We start from the raw sequence: 19,104 nt of genomic DNA on the forward strand, positions 1-19,104 counted from the left end.
ATTATACCCCAACAGCACTTTTGTCCTCTGCAATAAAGGACAAAGTGATGACACCAAGAAAACTGAGGTTTAATTTCCAGAAAAAACATCCTGACAGATCTATTAGGCAGTAGGACACCGTCCCAAGGGAGGCCGGAAGAATCTTATCACTTAGGGCTTGTAAAACCAGAGCAGACAGATGATCAGCAAACATGGTGCAGGAACAACCCTCTCCTGGAAGGTAAACTGGCCAGATGATCTACAGGCTGATGGCCATCTCCAGTGCCTATGATCTATTACACCCCATTATTTTAATTCACTGAACTGCATGCCCTCACTAACCAAGGCTGCTCCTTTTTCAATCCAATCTCCTCAAGTTCAGTCTAAGTAAATCTCTGCCAGGCAGTAAAAACAAAAGCAAAACCTTTTTCCTAAATGAAATTTGCTAATTAAAGCCACATTTCTATGCAGCACAAGGATAGGAAGAGCAGGAATTGCAGTGGCATGCGTTCCTGCTGAGCATTTCTCAACAGCCCGATAGAAGGGAATACAGCGCAGAAAAGACAGTGTTTCTGTTGTCACCCTGCACCCAAATAAAAAGGTGCATTGCACAGAAATGCAGTTCTCAAACACTTCATTACTCTAGAATGTTGCTCTCCTACAGGTTGACAAAGTCATTGAAAATAAAGAAAAAAAGCAGTGTGTTAACGTGAAATTTCGTACTTTAGCTACCGATTTTCAGACTTCCATTTTTATGAACAAAACAATTTCTTGCTTACTGATGCCCATTTAAAAAAAATTACAAAGGTCCCATTTTATTCTAGCTATTTAGCTGTCATAAGTACCAGCAATCTTGCCATTACAAATATGAACACATGGGATTGCAAAAAAGGCAAGCAATCCCCTCGCAGGGCTGCTGCCATCAGCTCTTTTCTGCCATTCACTGCCTGTACCGCAGAAGCTTGCGGAAGAGCAGCCAGCAGGAATAAAGGCACATCCACACCGTGCAGTCGAGAGACACCAACACCACCAAAGAGGAGGACTGAACAACAGCCTTGGTCTTGGAAGAAGCCATTTACAATATGGAATAAAAAAACCTTCTGTCTAAAGATACCTCCTGCTTCGATTGTAGAAGTTAAGCGACAGAGATGGGTGGCAGGCAAGAGAGCAAGGTGAGGCAATGAGACAATACGATGCGACAGAAGGAATACCATTTCAGAGCGCTTGCTTCAGCATGGTCTCAGCATTCATATGCCTTACTGCAAAGGAGGGTGTTCAAGGAGGACTGCAGCATACAGACAGACACAAAACACATGCAGTTACAATTTAAGCTTGCAGAGTAACAGCGCTGTGGATGTCCAGCCATATCTTCCCAGCAGAGCTCTAATCCCTGGCTACGCAACATCCCAGTAGCACAATTTACAGGGAAGAACTGCCCAAGCCAACCGAAGATAGCACACTAAGCTCCTGGAGAGGCAAATCAGCCCGAAACGTGGTGTTTCACTTGCACCAACGCAACCTTGCTGAATACCCTTTGCTCTCCTAAAAGCCGAAAGTAAGCACGTGAAATAATAAGTTTGGCTCAAAGCATCTGTTCCCTAGCACTGAGTCTCTGCTCAGTCTCGGAGGGGAGGAGAGGGGAACGCGGAGCAAAGCCTTGATGGTTACGAATCCAGAAGCACCTTCGCTGGAGCGACAGAATGGGAACCAGCGCCAGGGTACGCCTCCACCCACCGCCTCGGGGATCCCAGAGGACTTGCAGCATCAACGCAGATGAACAGATAGCTTTTTATTGGGTTAAATATAGAGTTAATTATTCCTCCTTTTGACAGAAAGCACACCCAAGAGCAACACACATGGATACGTGTCAAGAGATATGTGGCTGGAGCGGTCCTTGGGAGTCTGCTGCTCCCAAGTCACTCACTGCAGTCATTTTAAAGTCAGCAACAAAAGTAAAATTAAAAGCTGATGAAAGTGTTTATGCTAATTATTGTGTTGGTCTTCATGTACTTAAACATAAGTACAAATATTAACAAAGACATGTATCTTTGGGCATGGCCTACTTTACTCACTATTTTAAAACCAGTGGAACATTATGGTGCAGCTGTTCCCAGTTCACACTGGTGGGGATCAGATCAGTCTGCTTAATGGAAAGGTACAGCATTAGAAAGGTTGGTTTTCTGTGGAAACAAAAAAAACCCCCACCACCCAGGAAAACAAGTGAAGTGTAGGGAGGATGTACAGAGAGAGTTGGAATAGAGAAATAAGTGAAAGCCAGAATTGCATGTTAATTGAACACCATAGGGGCTGTCACAGATGAGCTTCTCTTTGCCCTCATCTCCAAGGGACACCTAAGTCACTGGATTCTTAGCACATTTGAAAAGACTTCTAATAATTATTTATAGCAAAATAAAATACCTAAGTAACTATAAGATTTTTGTTATCTTTAAATATTTAAGTAGCACGTTTGAAGTGAAGGTTAAGCAAAATATCTGATTAGTTGTACTGTATCTAGACTATACTGTACCTAAATAATACCCAAATAACAGCCAATACAATGCTCAGCCTTCTCTACTTCTTGCCTCTTGGGCCCACTTTCTATCTTATTCTTCACCCAACAGGCTTTGATGACTGGCTCCAAATACTCCAAAGCTTCTTTATTTCTTCTACCTGTTCAGAATGAAGAATTTGGTATTTTAAGTGACAGGGCAGAAGCTGGCTGCCACATTTCCCCTGGCACTAGAAGTCAGTAGGTCTGCATCATGAAAAGCTGCAAATTCTCTTGAAAGCCACTTAGTGCCTAATGGTAACTGTGATTACAAACAACAGCCAGTCACCAAAAGGAGCCAGTTACTTATTCCCAAATTTTCACTGCAGTGGATATTTGAGATCAAAGTGTTCCAATATTCAATGGTCAATCAAGGATTGAAGCAATACAGGCAGGAATATCTTCCCTTCTTCCATAGGTGAGAGTTACTCCTGAGGAAGTAAAAGCATCACCTACAGCTCATGTCCTGCAATGAGACATCCCATCACAGTTCACCAGGGAAAAGTAGAGTGACCTGCAGCAGCTCCGTATACCAGGCACCTAGAGGAGCCACTTAACTTCCATAAGATCATACGATTAAAGGTGGGACAAACGCATAGAGGAATTAAAGATGTTATTAGACTGTAACAGCCTGTCGCACAAGAGTGGTCATACAGAACAGAAAAACATTGAAAATTACCATTAAAAAAAAAATCAGTGATCATATCAAAAGGACAACTACCTTACTAGATATTGTGGACACTTTGTTTGGGTTTTTTTTGGTTGCTTTTCTCCCCACATCCCCATTTATATCAGAGAAAAGTAGGTGCATCTTATGCACAAGACAGGGGAAAAATATTGGGACCAAAACAGAGTGACATGCAAAGAGTCAAATATCTACCTGATTTCCTGATATTTCCTTTCACATTTCAGATCTGGTTTTAAATACAAATGTGCTAATGAGCTTTAATGGCGTGATAGGGTATACGTTTGTGCACGAGGATCTTACAAATACAACAAAGGAACATTAAGTAGTGATAGCATAGAGCAAGCACTTGGAAACCATCCGTTCCATTAAGCAAAAAGACTATTAAGCACTATAGGTCATCAAGTGAAGTAAAAAGCAGTCCCACAGGCATATATTATTATGGCATGTAACAAAAAGAAGAGAAAAAAAATCTGAACTGGGTAGCTAGTCCTTAAACACTGGACTTAACCAATTCCTGATAGAGTCCCAAGGGGTGCCCTATGCACCAGTACACACAGTGTGTGCTGTATGTATTCATATAAAATACAAATATAAAAAGGCATGTTAAAAAAACCTGTTGACCAGAAGTTCACAAGCATCCATCTATTTTGCCAAATTCACTGTCAAGGGGTGATATTTGTATTCTAAGTTCTCCAGCTATCATGTCTATTCTACAGAGTTATTAAGACTTGCCTTTTTTTTTTTATCTTGCCATTTATGAAGAAAATCAATTTTTGGAGCTCCAAAATGAGTTTGGGAAGCATGTGGAGTTTGTTTTAGATTTGTTCACTACTTTTATTATGGTTTATAAATTCACATTACTCTAAAATCTCCTGTGATTAGGAATCAAAAAAAGGTAGGAATAAAAAAATTAAGTCAATATTGGCTAATTTTAGTCATTATAAATCAAGTTATACCTCCCAAATGATTAATTTCTGAAAGCAATTTTTTTTTCCTTTATAAAAAAAGAAAGTGACTGTCATAGATCCAGGGAATGAAATATGCACCACTTCAGACCATGTCTTGTTTACTCTGTCCAATACAGTATTTTCTAAATTTTAGTATAGCTAGTTTCCTGCATTTATCTCTTAAAAGTGATACCTCCTTGGGTTGCTCTGAATGATTCATTTTCATCCTGAGTTCGTTAAAATCCCAAAATACTGCTAGGCAATAGTATCTAATATTATAGTTCATAATTTCTTCACTGTTCTGCGTGCACTGAAATAGATCTTTTAGAATTATCAGTGGATTTACAATATTTGAAAAAATAATTTAGGCAAACAATGAAGCTGTAACACTAAGTGAAGATTAAAATTTCTTCACACCTGCAAGATTTTAACCTTGGGTTCAACAGCTGTCCTAGCAACTAGTCTTCTGGTACCTGAAGTCTAGCAGTGCTGTCACAGATGCGGCGATATTGCACAAGGTGCAATCACAAGAAATACAGGGCTGTAATTCTGAAGTCCAGTTACCTTGTCTCTTTGCAATCTGCTGGTGTTCTGTCTAGATGAGTGCACCGCAAAGTTTTGATTCTTACCAGCACAATTATAAAACGCTCCCTGGATTATTTTTTAATTTTTCTAATACTGACGAAGCAACCTGATAAAACACTGTGGCATGAGCAGCAGCCTCCCGTTCAAAGATGAGGGACACACTAGTGTCAAATGCCATTTAAAACTTTTTTAAAATCATTTAAAGCTTTTGAAGAAATAAGTTGTTGCTTGGCTGACAGGTTTATGGGAGCATATGGGCTGACTTACAGCTGAAGGAGAAATGTGACAAATGTTTTTTATTTGTTCCATAGTACTTGCTCAACACATACAGTTTAGTCCCAGAATAAACGTGGTAGCAACAGCGGTTTGAAAATTCCCCTTTCTTCCCTGGATATTAACCTTCACAACAACCAAAAAGTTCCTTCCACAGTAAAAGAGAAGTCTAGTGAGACTGTACATAAGGTCCCATCTTGTGACACCTGCCATAACCCCGCATTAAAACTATTTCACAAAATTAAGCCTTTCAGGATCTCAAAGGGCAACACTAGCCAGCTGCACTTTTCCAGTGACTTCATCAGATAGGAAATATTTTCAACTTCTTTGACAAAGCACTTCTTAACTATTCTTCTAGGTGGTGGTTTGTGGTGGTTTGGGTTTTTTCCCCCTCCATCCTCCAAAATAACCTCTGATTTCAGCCAGGACTGAATCAGTGGCAATATACCCATGCAAGGAATTAAATGCTTAAGGAAGACAAATTTATTGAAGAAAAAAAACTAAAAGGCACTTAAATGTCCAAATGCTACACTCATGACTCAAGAATTTACTGACATACAGCGCACGTTGACAACTGATAGAGTATTCAAGTGAACTATATGGATATACACTGTTCCTATAGTCTCCAGCCATCTGCTACTGGTGATTACCAAAGCTAGGGCATTGGTCTAAATGGATCTATGGGTGGGATGTAAATTATCCATTGTCCAGTTGGTTGTTTGGAGTTGGTTTGGTTTGGATTTTTGGTGTGTTTTTTTTGGTTTTGGGTTGTTCTGTTGTTTTGTGGTTTGTTGTTTGTTTGTTTTTTTGGGGGGTGTGTGTGGTGTTTGTTTTTAAGAAAAACTAAGTCGTTTTCAGTATTTCAGTTTTCTAGTTGTAAATCATCACAACCACACAAAAAAAATTCCTCTTTTAGCATGTCAAAGAGTTTGTCTTCACCAAGGAGCTGGATATTGAAGTGCAGGAATTTCCCTATAAAACGACCTTGGATTCCACTTCCTATCATCTTCTGAAAGACCAACATTTCAGATTAACAGTAAAGCCAGAACCTTTGAAGGACTGATCCGGCAGCAGTCTATAAATAGAGACATAAGACAAGGTAGTGTGGTTTCTATCCGAAATCCTACCGATTACTAGAAATACCAATAATCAGTAGTCTGTTAAATTGGGAGTTTTAGTAAGATGCTGGAGAAGGAAGTAGCTCTTAGTTTCTCTCCAGTGCTCTCATTTCCATTTCAGCCAGGAACACTTTTACAGCTGGAGCACGTTGGGGCCATAAGGACCCTGGAGAAGTTCTTAGAAACAGTGTATTTTCCTATACATGGCAGGCTTCACGCATAAAATTCTCGACTGATTAAAAACGGTTTTCATTTGCTACATTTTCTTTATTGAAAGCACTTTAAGCCATGAAAGTATAAGGGGAAGGGCTTTAAAAGGGCAATATACTTTCAGTACCCCTGAGCAGTCTGTTCCACGCCGAGTTGACTGTTACCTTTTAGCGGTGACTGCTTTATTGACTGTTAATGCTTTAAAAAGTGTGGTGAAATCACGTTCAGAGTCTTTACTGCAAGAAAGATATATGCCCCTTATGCATACCAGTGGTTTGGCAATTGTAACCTCCAAAGACATAAATGTTGATGTATTCTATGTTGCCAAACAGCACAGTAAGTACTTAAAATGCTGTGAACAGACCTACAGTTTAAAAGTGACACTACCCAAGATTAGATTGTAATTCAGTGAATGAATCTCTTCCTAAAACCTGCCTGAAATATTAAAGCTCATGATCCTTCCTTTAGAATCTTGCAAGAATGAAATCTTGCACAGAAATGGGAGACTAAGTGAAACAAGGATATGTACCATTGACATGAACACAATCTTCCACTCATCAGGACAGTGCAATCACACATACCACCATCATCTCCTTTGGACGAGAGCATCAGGCTGTCCACAAAAAAGTCTATTTAGCAGCGATACCTTGTACATCATGTACAAGGGATCAGAAAGATTCCATTTTTAAGAGTTATAATACTAAACGTAGCTCTATCCTATCCCAATCCTCATCTCTGTAAAAGGAGGCTTTTCTGAACATAGGAAGTTTATTTGCTTTGCCAAGCAATGATTAACACAACATACTGGAGTGCGAGACCTTCATTTCTCCTCTTGCCCTCTCTCCCTTACTCTGTCATGTTTCCATCTGCCAGTGCCTTAAGTCAATGATGTTCTGCCAACATTGCACAGTGACTCCCTCAACAAAAACAAAAAAAACAAAAAAACAAAAAAAAACAGAAAAAACAACCTACCACAAAAATTCTGCTCACTTGGGTTTACACGTCCTTCAGAGAGCAAAATACCACTTCTGCTTGAAGAACTTTTTCACACAATGAGAAAAAAAAAACCAACAAAATTCAGAATCACCAAGGTCAGAAGGGCCCTACAGAGACCATCTAAGTACAGTGCCCTGCAGAAAGCAGGGGCAGCTACCAGCAGGTTGGGCAGGTTTGTGTGCAACTGGGTCTTGCGTATCTCCGAGACACAGACTCCACAGCATGCCTGGGCAACCCTTCTTACTGTATGACCACCCTTATAGGAAACATACTTATGTTTAAATAAATACCCGGTACTTCCGTTTGTGCACATTGCCTCTTGTCCTTTTCACTGTCTTTCCAGTTACGAAATCTTTATCAGTTCTTGCAGTTGCAGCCAAATTCTTCTTGAACAGAGTAACCCCCCCCACCCCAAACTTGCCACCATCACTGCAGGGATACGAGATCAGGACCTGCCACGCAAAGCACGGTTCTTCCTATGAAAAGCTGAAAATTAGAGCTGGGCACAGCAGAACAGCGAGCACTCACATATGTGCATTCACTTAAAAAGAATAATTGGAGTGATTTTATTAGTTAGCGGTTGCCAACAACCAAGATCAAGGCCAAATAACAACTTGAACTGGCAAAAAGCCCTACTTGGCAAAGCATGGCTCTGCAGGCTGCCTCCGAGGGTGACTTGATAACAGAATGAACAATTTCTTTACATCTGTGGGGCTCTCCATCACTTTGGGTAGGAATCATAGCACAGGCGTACGTACACTGCTGAGGGTGTGAGGTTAAATGACCAGATATTCAGACAGAAAAGTGGTGGGGAAGAGTTAGATTAGGAAAGAGCTGAGACTTTTATTACCTGTTTTAAATCAGGTACCATGAGAAAACACACCTTTCTAACTGGTAGAGAAGGGTTTGGAGGAGGAGAAGTGATCTTTGGTTTAAGGGACCTTAAAAGTGGAAAAGGCACCGAGTTCACGAGGGACACTGGAGAGTCCAGCTGAGAAGACAGTTGCCTGGACTCCCTCCCAGTATAACCAGTGAGAGTCAGGAAGACACAGGATGGCAAAGCGTTGTAGAGCACCTGGACTGAACTGAACTTCAGTTTTGTTCTACATCCCCATGTTGTTCAAAATGCGGCAGGACAGCAATACTAGGTAGTTCATAGACTAGATGCCCGGAGACCTGGAGAAAAGTGCATCTCCCTGACAGGCTGCGTGAGCACAGCCAGGTAACACTGAAAGCTTCAACACAACCTGCCTTTTAACTTTTCCTTAAAGTAAACACAAGCTGCTCCTTCACATAACCAACACGCCTCAACAAACTCATAGCTCACCTGTGCACTAAAGACCATAAGCATCAATCTTCCTCTCCCCAGCACAGAAGAGTATTTTATCCTCTTTTCCCAAGGTTACCAAGTGGATGGCTGCTCAGCCCTTGCCAAGGCAAGGCAACCAGGGCATTCTTTAACAGGTTTAAGTCACAGCGATCAGCAATACACAGTACCTCCATTCCACACAAAGAGCAGAAACAAAAAGCATCCCCTTAGAACTGGCAAAATTCTTTAATAATGATCACAAAGAAAATTATTCTGAAATTTAGCACATTCCAGTTGGTATCAGTTACTAAGCGATTTTGGGTTCCTTTGTAGCTTTTATATGAAGGATTTCCAAACATCTTTCTCCCCAATAATTAGATGATTGAGGACTCGCTACATCCTTCCACAGACTGATGAAGAGGCAGAAGACCCCTTTAAAACTTCAGACAAACACCTTTCACAAAGGTATTTGTAAAATCAATGAGAAGCCATAAGTGTTCTCAGATGCCTGGTAACAAACTTGTGTAGGTATAAGGCAGAAGGAACACAAGTGCTTTAAAGGAAATACAAAAAGGCTGCCAATTCCAGTAAGCTGCATAATGAATTCTTTTCTATGAAAAGTTCCTAAACCATAAAATTTGTACATTCAGTGCCCTACAGAAGTTTGGCATTTTTTTTTTGTGATCTTCAATTCATCAGAAAAGCAGTTAATTTCCAACTTCAGAGGTTTCATCTATTTTGAAGACAATAAATATGCAGCAGATAACTCAAAGCAACAAAGAAGTGATTAGACATATTTAAACAAGAATAATACCTTGTCAGAAATAAATTACTGTCGCAGAAGTGTCATATATAGCTTTACTTCTTTTGAAGAGGGGAAAAAAGAAAACTCACAGCACTTGAAGTGCTTTTATGTACATTTTTTTCTTTTTTTTTTTTTTTAAAAGCAGCTGCTCACAAAGACTATTTCCAGCAATCCAAACGGTAGGAATATTTCTCCCTACCTGCTACCATGACCTTAGCTGTCCGACTGATGATAGCTCCAATGCCTTCTAGAGATGCTTCACACTGGTAGACACCTTCGTCTGGCTTGTGGTGCCTGGAGTGGACTATGTTTTGTATCAGGAGTGATCCATTGGCCAGCTGCTGCCGCCTTTCATCTACTGCCAGGTTTAAGACGACTGCATCTTTCTTCCATTTAATAATTGGGGCTCCTTGGTCTGATTCTGCTACGCAGTTCAACAGCACATTGCTTCCACGCATGGTGACAGCATCTGAAGGCTCAGTCAAGAACCTCAACGATGTAAAAGTCTTAATCTGTGACCCTGAAACAGCAAAACCATAAAAGAAAGGAGTAAAAATTGGTTATATGTTTCTATGGAGGAAGAAATATACCATATTAGATACAGAAACTCAATATAAGGAGGTAGCATACAAGCCCCAGAGGCACCATAGATATGGCTGGCAAACATTGTAAGAGATTAAGCTATGTTTCTCTGCAAATTGTTAACATGCACAAAAAAACCCCAAGCATAAATTATACTTTTGTCCCATCGCTACGAAAACAGTATTTGTAGATAAACAGATCTTTTGTATGTAAAACATGGAGATGAAGCAAAGCTAAAAATCTATACAACTATATACACCTGAGTCAGAGGTTAGCATAAAAACACCATACCCCTCAAGGTTTATTTGGAGAATTTAATTGCTTACAGGACCTACTCTGGCCACATGTACCGAGATGCATTTTAGTGTGACAAGCACAAAAACACCACTGGGCCTCGCTTTGTTGGCTGTTAGCAAACAAGTGGGAGGAAAGCATGCAAGACTGCAGCCTGACCATCTATCAGAAACAGTGCCAAAACCTTAAGCCTGGTAGATCATCTTCCACCTCACCAGAACAACGGTTCTCCTCACTACCAACTAGTCCAGCCACTGCTCCCCAGCACTGAGCAAGGGAAACACCATGCGAGCATGTCCTTTGTGTGGAGAAGAGGCAGGGGAGGTGCTGAGAATGCCAACCCTACAAGGCGCACACCATCCCTGCCACAGCACTGAAGACCTGAGATTTCCACCATCTGCAAGAACGCAGAGGCCAACGTCTTATGCGTCACTTTGGTAATGAGACGCCAATCCACTTTGTGTAGTCAGGAGATAAAACAGACCGTAAAGGCAGAGAGATGCTCTCAGAGCAGAGCTACAATGAGGTCTGCTAAAGAGTAGAGAAGTCATTAAAATGCTTGAGAACATGTGGATGCAGTTACACCAAAGGGCACAACTCAATAACCTAACGTGGTCCTTTTTCTCTATTGCATCAAGCATTTCCTAATAAACAGGCAAAGCACATATAACTTGTATTTTTAGACAACAGAGCCTCCCCAAGTCTCAGTGACTATACTCGAGTGAGAAAGTATCAGAGTAGTTTCCACTATGTCATAATAAAATCAAAGTTTGCCACAGCACGGGCTTGCCTATCCCACCCTGCCAGGGGCAGCACCTCTGAGCGCTTCCAGGTCTAGCCGTAGCTCTCTGGTTCCCAGATAGACAGGTTGCTCCCCAACCTCCACCAAACTCCACACCAGCGATAGTGCTACTGGTCTGTGCTCCAGTGTATGGAAAATGGAGTTTTGAAACAGTTGCATGTGAATGCAAAACTACCTTTTTTTTTTCCCCCTTCATCATCAAATGAGTCCTTTTACCTCATTAGAGCAAATGAAAACAAAAACTTACATGATAAAAAGATTCAAAAACCTTTTAGTCCTAAGAAAAAGATTAATTATTTCTATTTTCTCTCTCAAACCAAAGCTTTCTATGACTATATGTATAATAATGCATAAACAGCTACTTGGCATTTTCTTCACAGAAATTAATTTTATTGTCAAGTACTTAGTTCTACCCGTACGCTAAGTGAAGTAGCTAGGTACCAGATTTTACTTCAAAGCATATAAACAAAAAAGTTGTGGCTTCAAAACATTAACAAAATTCAGCAAAGGAGAAAGCAAGAGTTGGGAGACTCAACTTGAAGAGTATTTCAGACACAAAACAATAGCACTGTAAGACCTCAGAATAAAATATATTGTCTAATACCATCAAGAAGAGTAGCCAAATCCTGATTTTTCATCTGTCTTAATGCTCTGATCTCAGTTACTGCAGGAAGCACATCAGAATTAGGACTAAAAGCTGCACATTGGCAGAGGGCACTTCTGCCCAAGAACATGGGTAGTGTTATAGAGGTATATTTAAAATGCATGAAAGAGTAGTTATTTTAAAAACACATGTTCTTTTCCCCTCTCCCAAAGGCAACTATGTTCTGTTTGTAAATGACGGCTTCTTGTTGGACATTTATTTATGTCACCAACACCTATAACAGTTTAACACAGCTGTTTATGACAGCATGTTAATGATTTTATGTGGCTATTATCACAAGTAAATAATCCACTTCTGCAGGAGAAATGGGGTTATGACAGCTTCCAGTGCAGCAAATGCAGAAGTTACAGAAGTTAAACAAAGATTAACTTTCTTTTCATGCAATTACCCTTGCAGTTCAGTTGCAATTTCAGCTATTCACATCCTTTGCAAAAGGCATATTTAACTTAAATTGCTTTACTACAAGGAACCTAACAGCTTGAATAACCTGAAAAGCTTTCTGAATGTGAGGAAAATTCAAATCTTCTTGAAAATATTATTCCTGAAGATAGAAGTCATGGTGACACCTTAAAAACAGAAGAAAATGACCATTTATTTTCAGAAGACATTACCTGGAAGGATAAGAATCTAATGGCCACGTTTTTGTAGTATGTAGGCGCTGAAGGAGAAAGGTAGAAAAGTATTTGAAAATCCCATTAGTACCTGTTTGCATATTTGAACTATTAGCTTAGTTTGGAAAGCCCAGCTGCAATGTTACATCTTAAGTCAGGGCAGCCCGGAGAGCTTTCCCAATAACATGTCATCTTATTGCACCCTTGACTTGCACAAATTTTTTCCCTAATTTCTACCTCAAGCAGCAAACACTAAACCTGATTCCTCTAGACCAGGTTATAAGAAGGAATACACTACACCTAATAGAGAGGCCTATCTCAGCACCTAAAAAAAAAAAAATAAAGTAATTTCACAATACAACCCAGGATGAACAAACTCAGCCTTTATCAAATTAAGGGAGAGACAAATCCCGGACTTGATCAGACCAGACCACAACACGCCTCCACACCTTCCTTCTATATGTGTAAAACTAAGGACTGTCACCTGAAGAAACAAGAGATCCACACATCAAATTAAGAAAAGGTTTAAACTTTGCCTGCAACGAGAAACCAAACTCTGCTAGCACAGCTTATGAAATGCACATTGAACGTGCTCTAACCAGGCTGATGGCCATTTCTGCTATAGAGGACAAACAGCCACAAGATACAGCCCAATTTCTAGGAGCCTACTTCAACACAGTTTGCCTCAAAAAAATGCTTGCTTACCATTTCTTATTATCGGGAGGTTCTTTGCAGGGGGATGTAATTTCTTTGTGAAGATTTCTGTATTCACTGTGTATTCCGTAAGGGCAGTGCATACACTTATGTGTGTACATATATACACACACTTTGAAACAAAACTGAACCTATGAAAATTCTTAAGACATTGTGGAAAACACAAGTAAGCACAATTTCTCCAGCAACTTTTCTTAACAGTACATTTACTTTGAGGCCCAAGTCAGAGTTCAGAAGCATTTCCCTGGATCCCTGTTCTCCTGTATAGTATCTATCCTGTTTAAAATGTCAGCATTTCAGTAGATGCTTAAGCCTACACCAAACACCACCCACGCTACTGCTACCCCAGGGTAAGCCAGCTGAGAAAATGGGGCAGAACAGCCCATACATATGCTGCTCCTATAGATCCTTTGGGTCCCTACTGCCTAAAATCCCCTTGCTTTAAGAACGAGACCAAAACAAAGCTCCAGCTTATGGAGGTCTTTCCTCCCAAGGCACTCACGGCACTGCGCTGCTTCTTCCCATATTCTCCAAGAGCAGGAGTGCTACCTCCAAAACTCAGTGCCTCCACCTCTGCGTGGTGGAAATCCAGGGTGAAACCCCCAGTAGTTGCAACCAAGGAGGCAGGAGCAGCCTTTCCGTCTCCAGCCTGAATATCAGGCTTGCAAAGCGGAGGTCAGACAGACAGCCATCTCTCCAGCTACCTATTGCACAGCTTTTTAACAGCTGGAAATGCGGAGGTGATGAAGAAGTTCTTTAATATCTCTCCTAGTCCTTGGGCAACTTCTTTGCCATTGTGCGTTACAGTAAGCATCTCATAGCTGAAACGGCTACAACTGTAAGCTGCTTTGCCATTTTCATAAGCTGGTAGGGGACTTATTTTAAAACAGAGATGCTAAACCTACAATTTAATCCTTATTGCAGGAGGTCAACTGAAATGGAAGGCAAGGAGGGAAGGAAAAAATAAGGCAGCCAGGCAGGAGAAGAGATGAAGAGCTCTTCTAAAACTTGCCATAAAATTTGCCCATGTTTTCTTTTCCCAAGTTTTGCTGTCAGGGGAGGGGGGGGTCTTCCTTTATCTGACATTTTTGCTAATGCCTTTAATTTTTCACCTGCACTTACTTGCAATCCCTTGGAGCTCCAAGATATTGAAGAACTAAAAAAGGCCACGGCGATTGACAGTCACCAAGTTGTAGAGAATGCACTTGTTCACATTTACAGAGCCCTGGTTTGATGTTCCCCAGCCTGGTTTGCAAAACCCAACCTACACCCATAGCAGTTAACACTTTCTTATAACACACGCGTCACAGCAAGGACATCCCTGCCTTCCCTGGGACCTGCTTCCACACTCTTTGCCTCTCAGAGGCTTTAAAAGTCAGGACAAGAGAGGGAAGTGCTGTTACAGCTGCTTCATCTGTTGCAGTAAATACATCCACCTTTTGCGTGCATGCTCACACAGCTGTCATTTGAGGTCCAGCACTCTCCTATTTGAAGCGAACAAAGGAAATTAAGAGTTTTGCAAACCTGAGGCTGCTGAAACCCATGGGTCCAGGGCACCTTAGCGCTTCCTTTTCCCTCCGACTACAGCGCGCACAGAAAAACCACAAACACAAATTTATGAGATCTATGGCTTAACTACAAACGTGAATGGAAGCATTGTAAAGATTAAATACCTCCTACACAAAGCTACCGTGTCAGCTATTCTGAGCACATCCGTGTCATCAAACAAGCCTGTAGCGCTGCTTGGAGATCTGAAGCTCCGAGGTCAAGGAGAGGGCCCTTGGCAATAGCCCACATGTCCTTTACCTAAGCAAAGGAGAAGAAAACTTGAAGCTAAAAGACCCCATCCTTGGTCCCTTGCTGCTTTAGCAACCAAGGCATTACCCTATGTGATAACCCGCTTTGTGATACAGGAATAAAACTAATGGGCTTCTCGCCCTGACAGGTAGCATCAGAGTAACTTCAAGGTTATCATTCTCCAGGCCGCAGAAGAAATTAACATTTAAAAGATGATCTCTGATGTGCTGCTTAATCAGTCCCTTGCTTTGAATCCTCCACTTTCTGTTCCGGCTTTGTGAAATGTAATCTTCCAGGGTGGGTTTTTTTCCTTCATGTTCTGCATCAGTTGCTTCCATTATAGAGAGGGAAGAGATGTCACAGTTGCAAAAGCGTTTGACCGGGCCACCCCTGGAGCTTTCTTCTTTTTCAAATAAACATTAAGAAATAAGACTTTTGCACACAGACCATTTGAAATCTGTGAATACAGAAATACCCCCCAGTCTAACTGAAATTTGGTAGCGGAGCACCGTAGCTGAACTAAGTCTATTACAATGAAGTGTATTTATGGACACTCAGAGTATACATTTTCTCAGAGGATTTCCCCCTGTCCCTTCATCTACAGAGCCTGCATAAATCAGCTTAATGGCCAGGCTAATAAGCATTTATTTACATGCCTAGGTAATGCAGAATATATAGCAAAACTTGATACAGTTTTATCTGTTTCCACAAAATACGCTAATATGAAGCTTAATATATATTAAAAGGAGAACTCCTGTTTTAATGTTTTTATCATAACTTATGATGCGCCTTCTGGGGTGCTGAATATTTCATCTCAGCTCTATGAAATTTTTAAAATCTAGCCTTGTGCCTGCATTTGATGTTCAAATGTGGAAATAAAAATTCCTGTTCCAAGAAACGTACAATGCAACGCACAATTGTGTGGTACATGGAAGCATTGTTCAATTTTCATATAGAAGTGAACATATACTTTTTATCAGGACTTTATCACGACGTTCCAAATCACTGAATTTTTAAATGGTGCTATCACAGGATTTTAAACTGTACTAAAAGTGCTTGCAAAAAAAATCCATTATAACTCCTCCATATTCAATGAATCATTAGGAACACATAGCAACTGGCTGTCTGATTTTTACTTTAAAGCTTTAGCGTGATAAAAATAAGGTTTTTAGGTAATTTATTACTAAGGGTAGTGCCTCCACACCACAGTACCCCACTGCTTATATCCAGAGTGCTCAAAACATCAGTTACAAAGAACTTTCGCTGGGTGCCATTGATGAGCAATACCCAGAAAAAAGGGCCACTGAGCAGATCCAGCATCATTTCTGTCCCACATTCAAGCCGTCCCTCTAGTGTAAAATCACAGTCACATAGAAAGAGTAAATGAACTCCTTATCAAACTGAACAAGCTGAGTTTCGTGTGTAGTTCTGCTTGCCAAAGAAAGAATGAATGACCCCATGCAACAGATGGGTTTGTCACATCACCTTACACACTTGGTGCTCAGATTTAGTCAGGCTGCAAATGTTAAATGAACTCTGATGGGATAAGAGAGATGAGAGCACACACACACGCAGATGCTCCTTCCTGCTACCCCTCTGACTACTGAGGTCTCTAAAAGCACTGTTTATTGATTGGACTATTTGACTCCTTTCCCAGCAAAGATATTTGGGATAGCCCACTAATTCGGAGAACAGCTCTGTGGCTGACCCAGGCTGATCTCTGACCACGGTGCAGCCAAAGGGGCACTCCTTCCCTTCCTCCAGCACCAGCCATACACTCCTGGGGCTTCCCTCGATTTGGCTCCAGCAAACAGAAAAACGCAAGAGCCAGCTTGACCTGCCGACCCTCAAAAGAAAACCACTCTTCTCAGATCAGATTCCTTGTAACTGAACCATAAAACAAGGCAGAGGGCAAGAGCGCAACTATTTGGAAGACAAGGGCTGGGGAAGAAAAAAGAGACCAAGTCTTCTGGCAGCTGCCTGCTCTTAAGCTGCTTTGGGCAGAGACAACACATTGGCCAGACTATATAAAACTATTTGAACAAGTACCTACACACACCCACGATTTGCTTGCTTTGCTCATGCACTCAGTGAAACTCAGTCTGTGGCAGCCGCTGGAAGAGGCAGAGCTCAGGTCCTCTGATCCAAGATCAGATGATGTCAGGCATAGGTAGGCTTGCCTTAAAACAGTATGAGTGATTCTCACTGCCTAAATTTAGCCAAATCAGTTTGAGGAACAAAATCCAGTCTCCCTAACCAACAAGCCCTGCGGTATGCACTGCTTCTGCAAGCTTATAAATCAATTTAAGTCCCAAGTTCATGGGAACAAATAGAGAAGATCCAGTTATCCCTGGAACGAAATGAGAGAATCATTTTGCTTCCTGCACAGCACAGAGGATGGAGGGCACAAGGGTATTTGGCTACATTAAAAAATACCGCTAGTATTGGAAGAGGATGGAGACTTGCTCAACACAGCAGGATACAGCACCGTTTCTTCTGGTCCAAAGCTTTCCAGAACTTCAGGTAGCAGCCGCTGCAGACCTCGCTGTCCGTGGGAAACCCAGACAGAGCCTGGTGTTTTCTTACACTGGAGAAGGCAGCAAATTGGATTTTCATTTTGAGCACCCAGAGAAGACTACTGAACAGTTCATTGCACTGACTTGGCAGTGCAAATTTTTCCTACATGCTTTTGTTTCAAATGCTTTAGTTACATTATCAAAAAATAATATTATTTGCTGGGTTTCTCCCCTTTTCCTCAAGAAAACCGGTACCTGCACCTGCCAATTTCCACATAGGAGTTCCACAGAGAAAAGAGATCAGGCAGTGTATCTACAGACAGAAGCACAGTGTTGTTGGTACTTTCCGCATTTCCTATCCATTAGATTTAATGTACTTTTCAAGATTAAGGAAAAGCAAAAGCATAGCTAACATGCAAATTCCTGGAGAAAAGCAATGTTTTAAGGTGCCTAAAAGCAGTATTACCAACCAGGATCTTAACACAATTTTGAACAACCCCGTTAAGTTTTCAAACAGCCCTCAGCAGAAGACTCCGGCAGAGAAGAGGCTGCATTAAGGTCGTTTCCCCAAGGTACGTCACAACACCAGCGTGGTGCCGGTTTCAATGTTCTCCCCAGCAGATACTTTCTGTCTTTCTGACAATGAAAGAAATTACTCTCACAACTGTTAAACACACATCCAAGACATACCAGATTTCAGGTTTCCTTATCAGAAACGGTCTGTTTTCTGAAGTAGTGCATTTGAGGAGTCAGCGAAGCATGGCCCTACAGAACAGGGCTGAAAAGTCAACTAACTCCATCCTGACAGCTACAGTATGTCAAAAGCTGTCTACCAACACCCTCTCTCGTGTCTCAGAGACCTACAGTGCAACCTCCTCGCTTACTAAGTTATGAAAGAGATATTCCTACACTAAAGCTTCAAAGCTCCAGTGTTCTGCCAGTGTTTCAGTCTGCTGCATCCCATAAAAGATTTCACAGTCCAGACCAGCAGAAGAAAATGCAGTAGAGACACCCAAGAAGTGCCTGGCTACAGATACGGAACTAAAAGCGAAGAGGAGAAGTGAATTTGGGTTATGTAACTGTAGAGACAGAAAACAAAACAAATCACTTAAATTATCAGATTATGTTATTATTAGATTATTTCACCTAGATAAAAAAAATGCATGGGGATGGAATGAAGACAGAGCAGTAAGCAACACCAAGCAAAAGAAGGAAGAGAAAATCCCCCAGGTCAGTGGTGAAGGAACAGTCAAGAAGCAGGGAGAAAGAAAGAAAAGGGGAGAAAAAAAAAATCAATCCAGCACTGAATCCAAGCCAAGCAGAAAAGGGCTGAAAGGGGAGAGTCGAGTGGAATATAAACAAGAAAAGGCCCATAGATCTGGCCAGATGCAGGTTTTTACCAGTCATTTTGGAAAAAGCCAGACTGCAAGAAGGAGACATGAGCCAACAGAATAGACATTCATGCTTTAGATGAAAGGGCAAAGGAGGGCAATAGCTGGAGAGGGCAAGGACATGGCAATGTATGTAAAGGAGAAAGAAAGAAGTCAGGTGAGCAAAAGAATAAAGAGGAAGATGAAAAGATAATGAAGAGCAAGAAATACCAAGTTAAAACATCAAAAGAACACATCAGTTGCTGAAAAAGGAAATCCCTTGGAAGAGCTTTAAG

The 19,104-nt window shown here is 41.1% G+C and overlaps 1 protein-coding gene across 1 annotated transcript in view; it reads right to left on the reverse strand.

Annotated features, from left to right (window-relative positions):
* The window catches only part of DCC (DCC netrin 1 receptor), a 571,119-nt gene that overhangs the window by 347,276 nt on the left and 204,739 nt on the right, over positions 1-19,104 (reverse strand). Inside the window, exon 2 of the mRNA XM_075020576.1 lies at positions 9,658-9,978. Within this exon, the coding sequence (XP_074876677.1) occupies positions 9,658-9,978 (321 nt within the window). The remainder of the gene's footprint in view (positions 1-9,657; positions 9,979-19,104) is intronic.

This window comes from Buteo buteo, chromosome Z (assembly GCF_964188355.1).
Source record: "Buteo buteo chromosome Z, bButBut1.hap1.1, whole genome shotgun sequence".
NCBI lineage: Eukaryota > Metazoa > Chordata > Aves > Accipitriformes > Accipitridae > Buteo > Buteo buteo.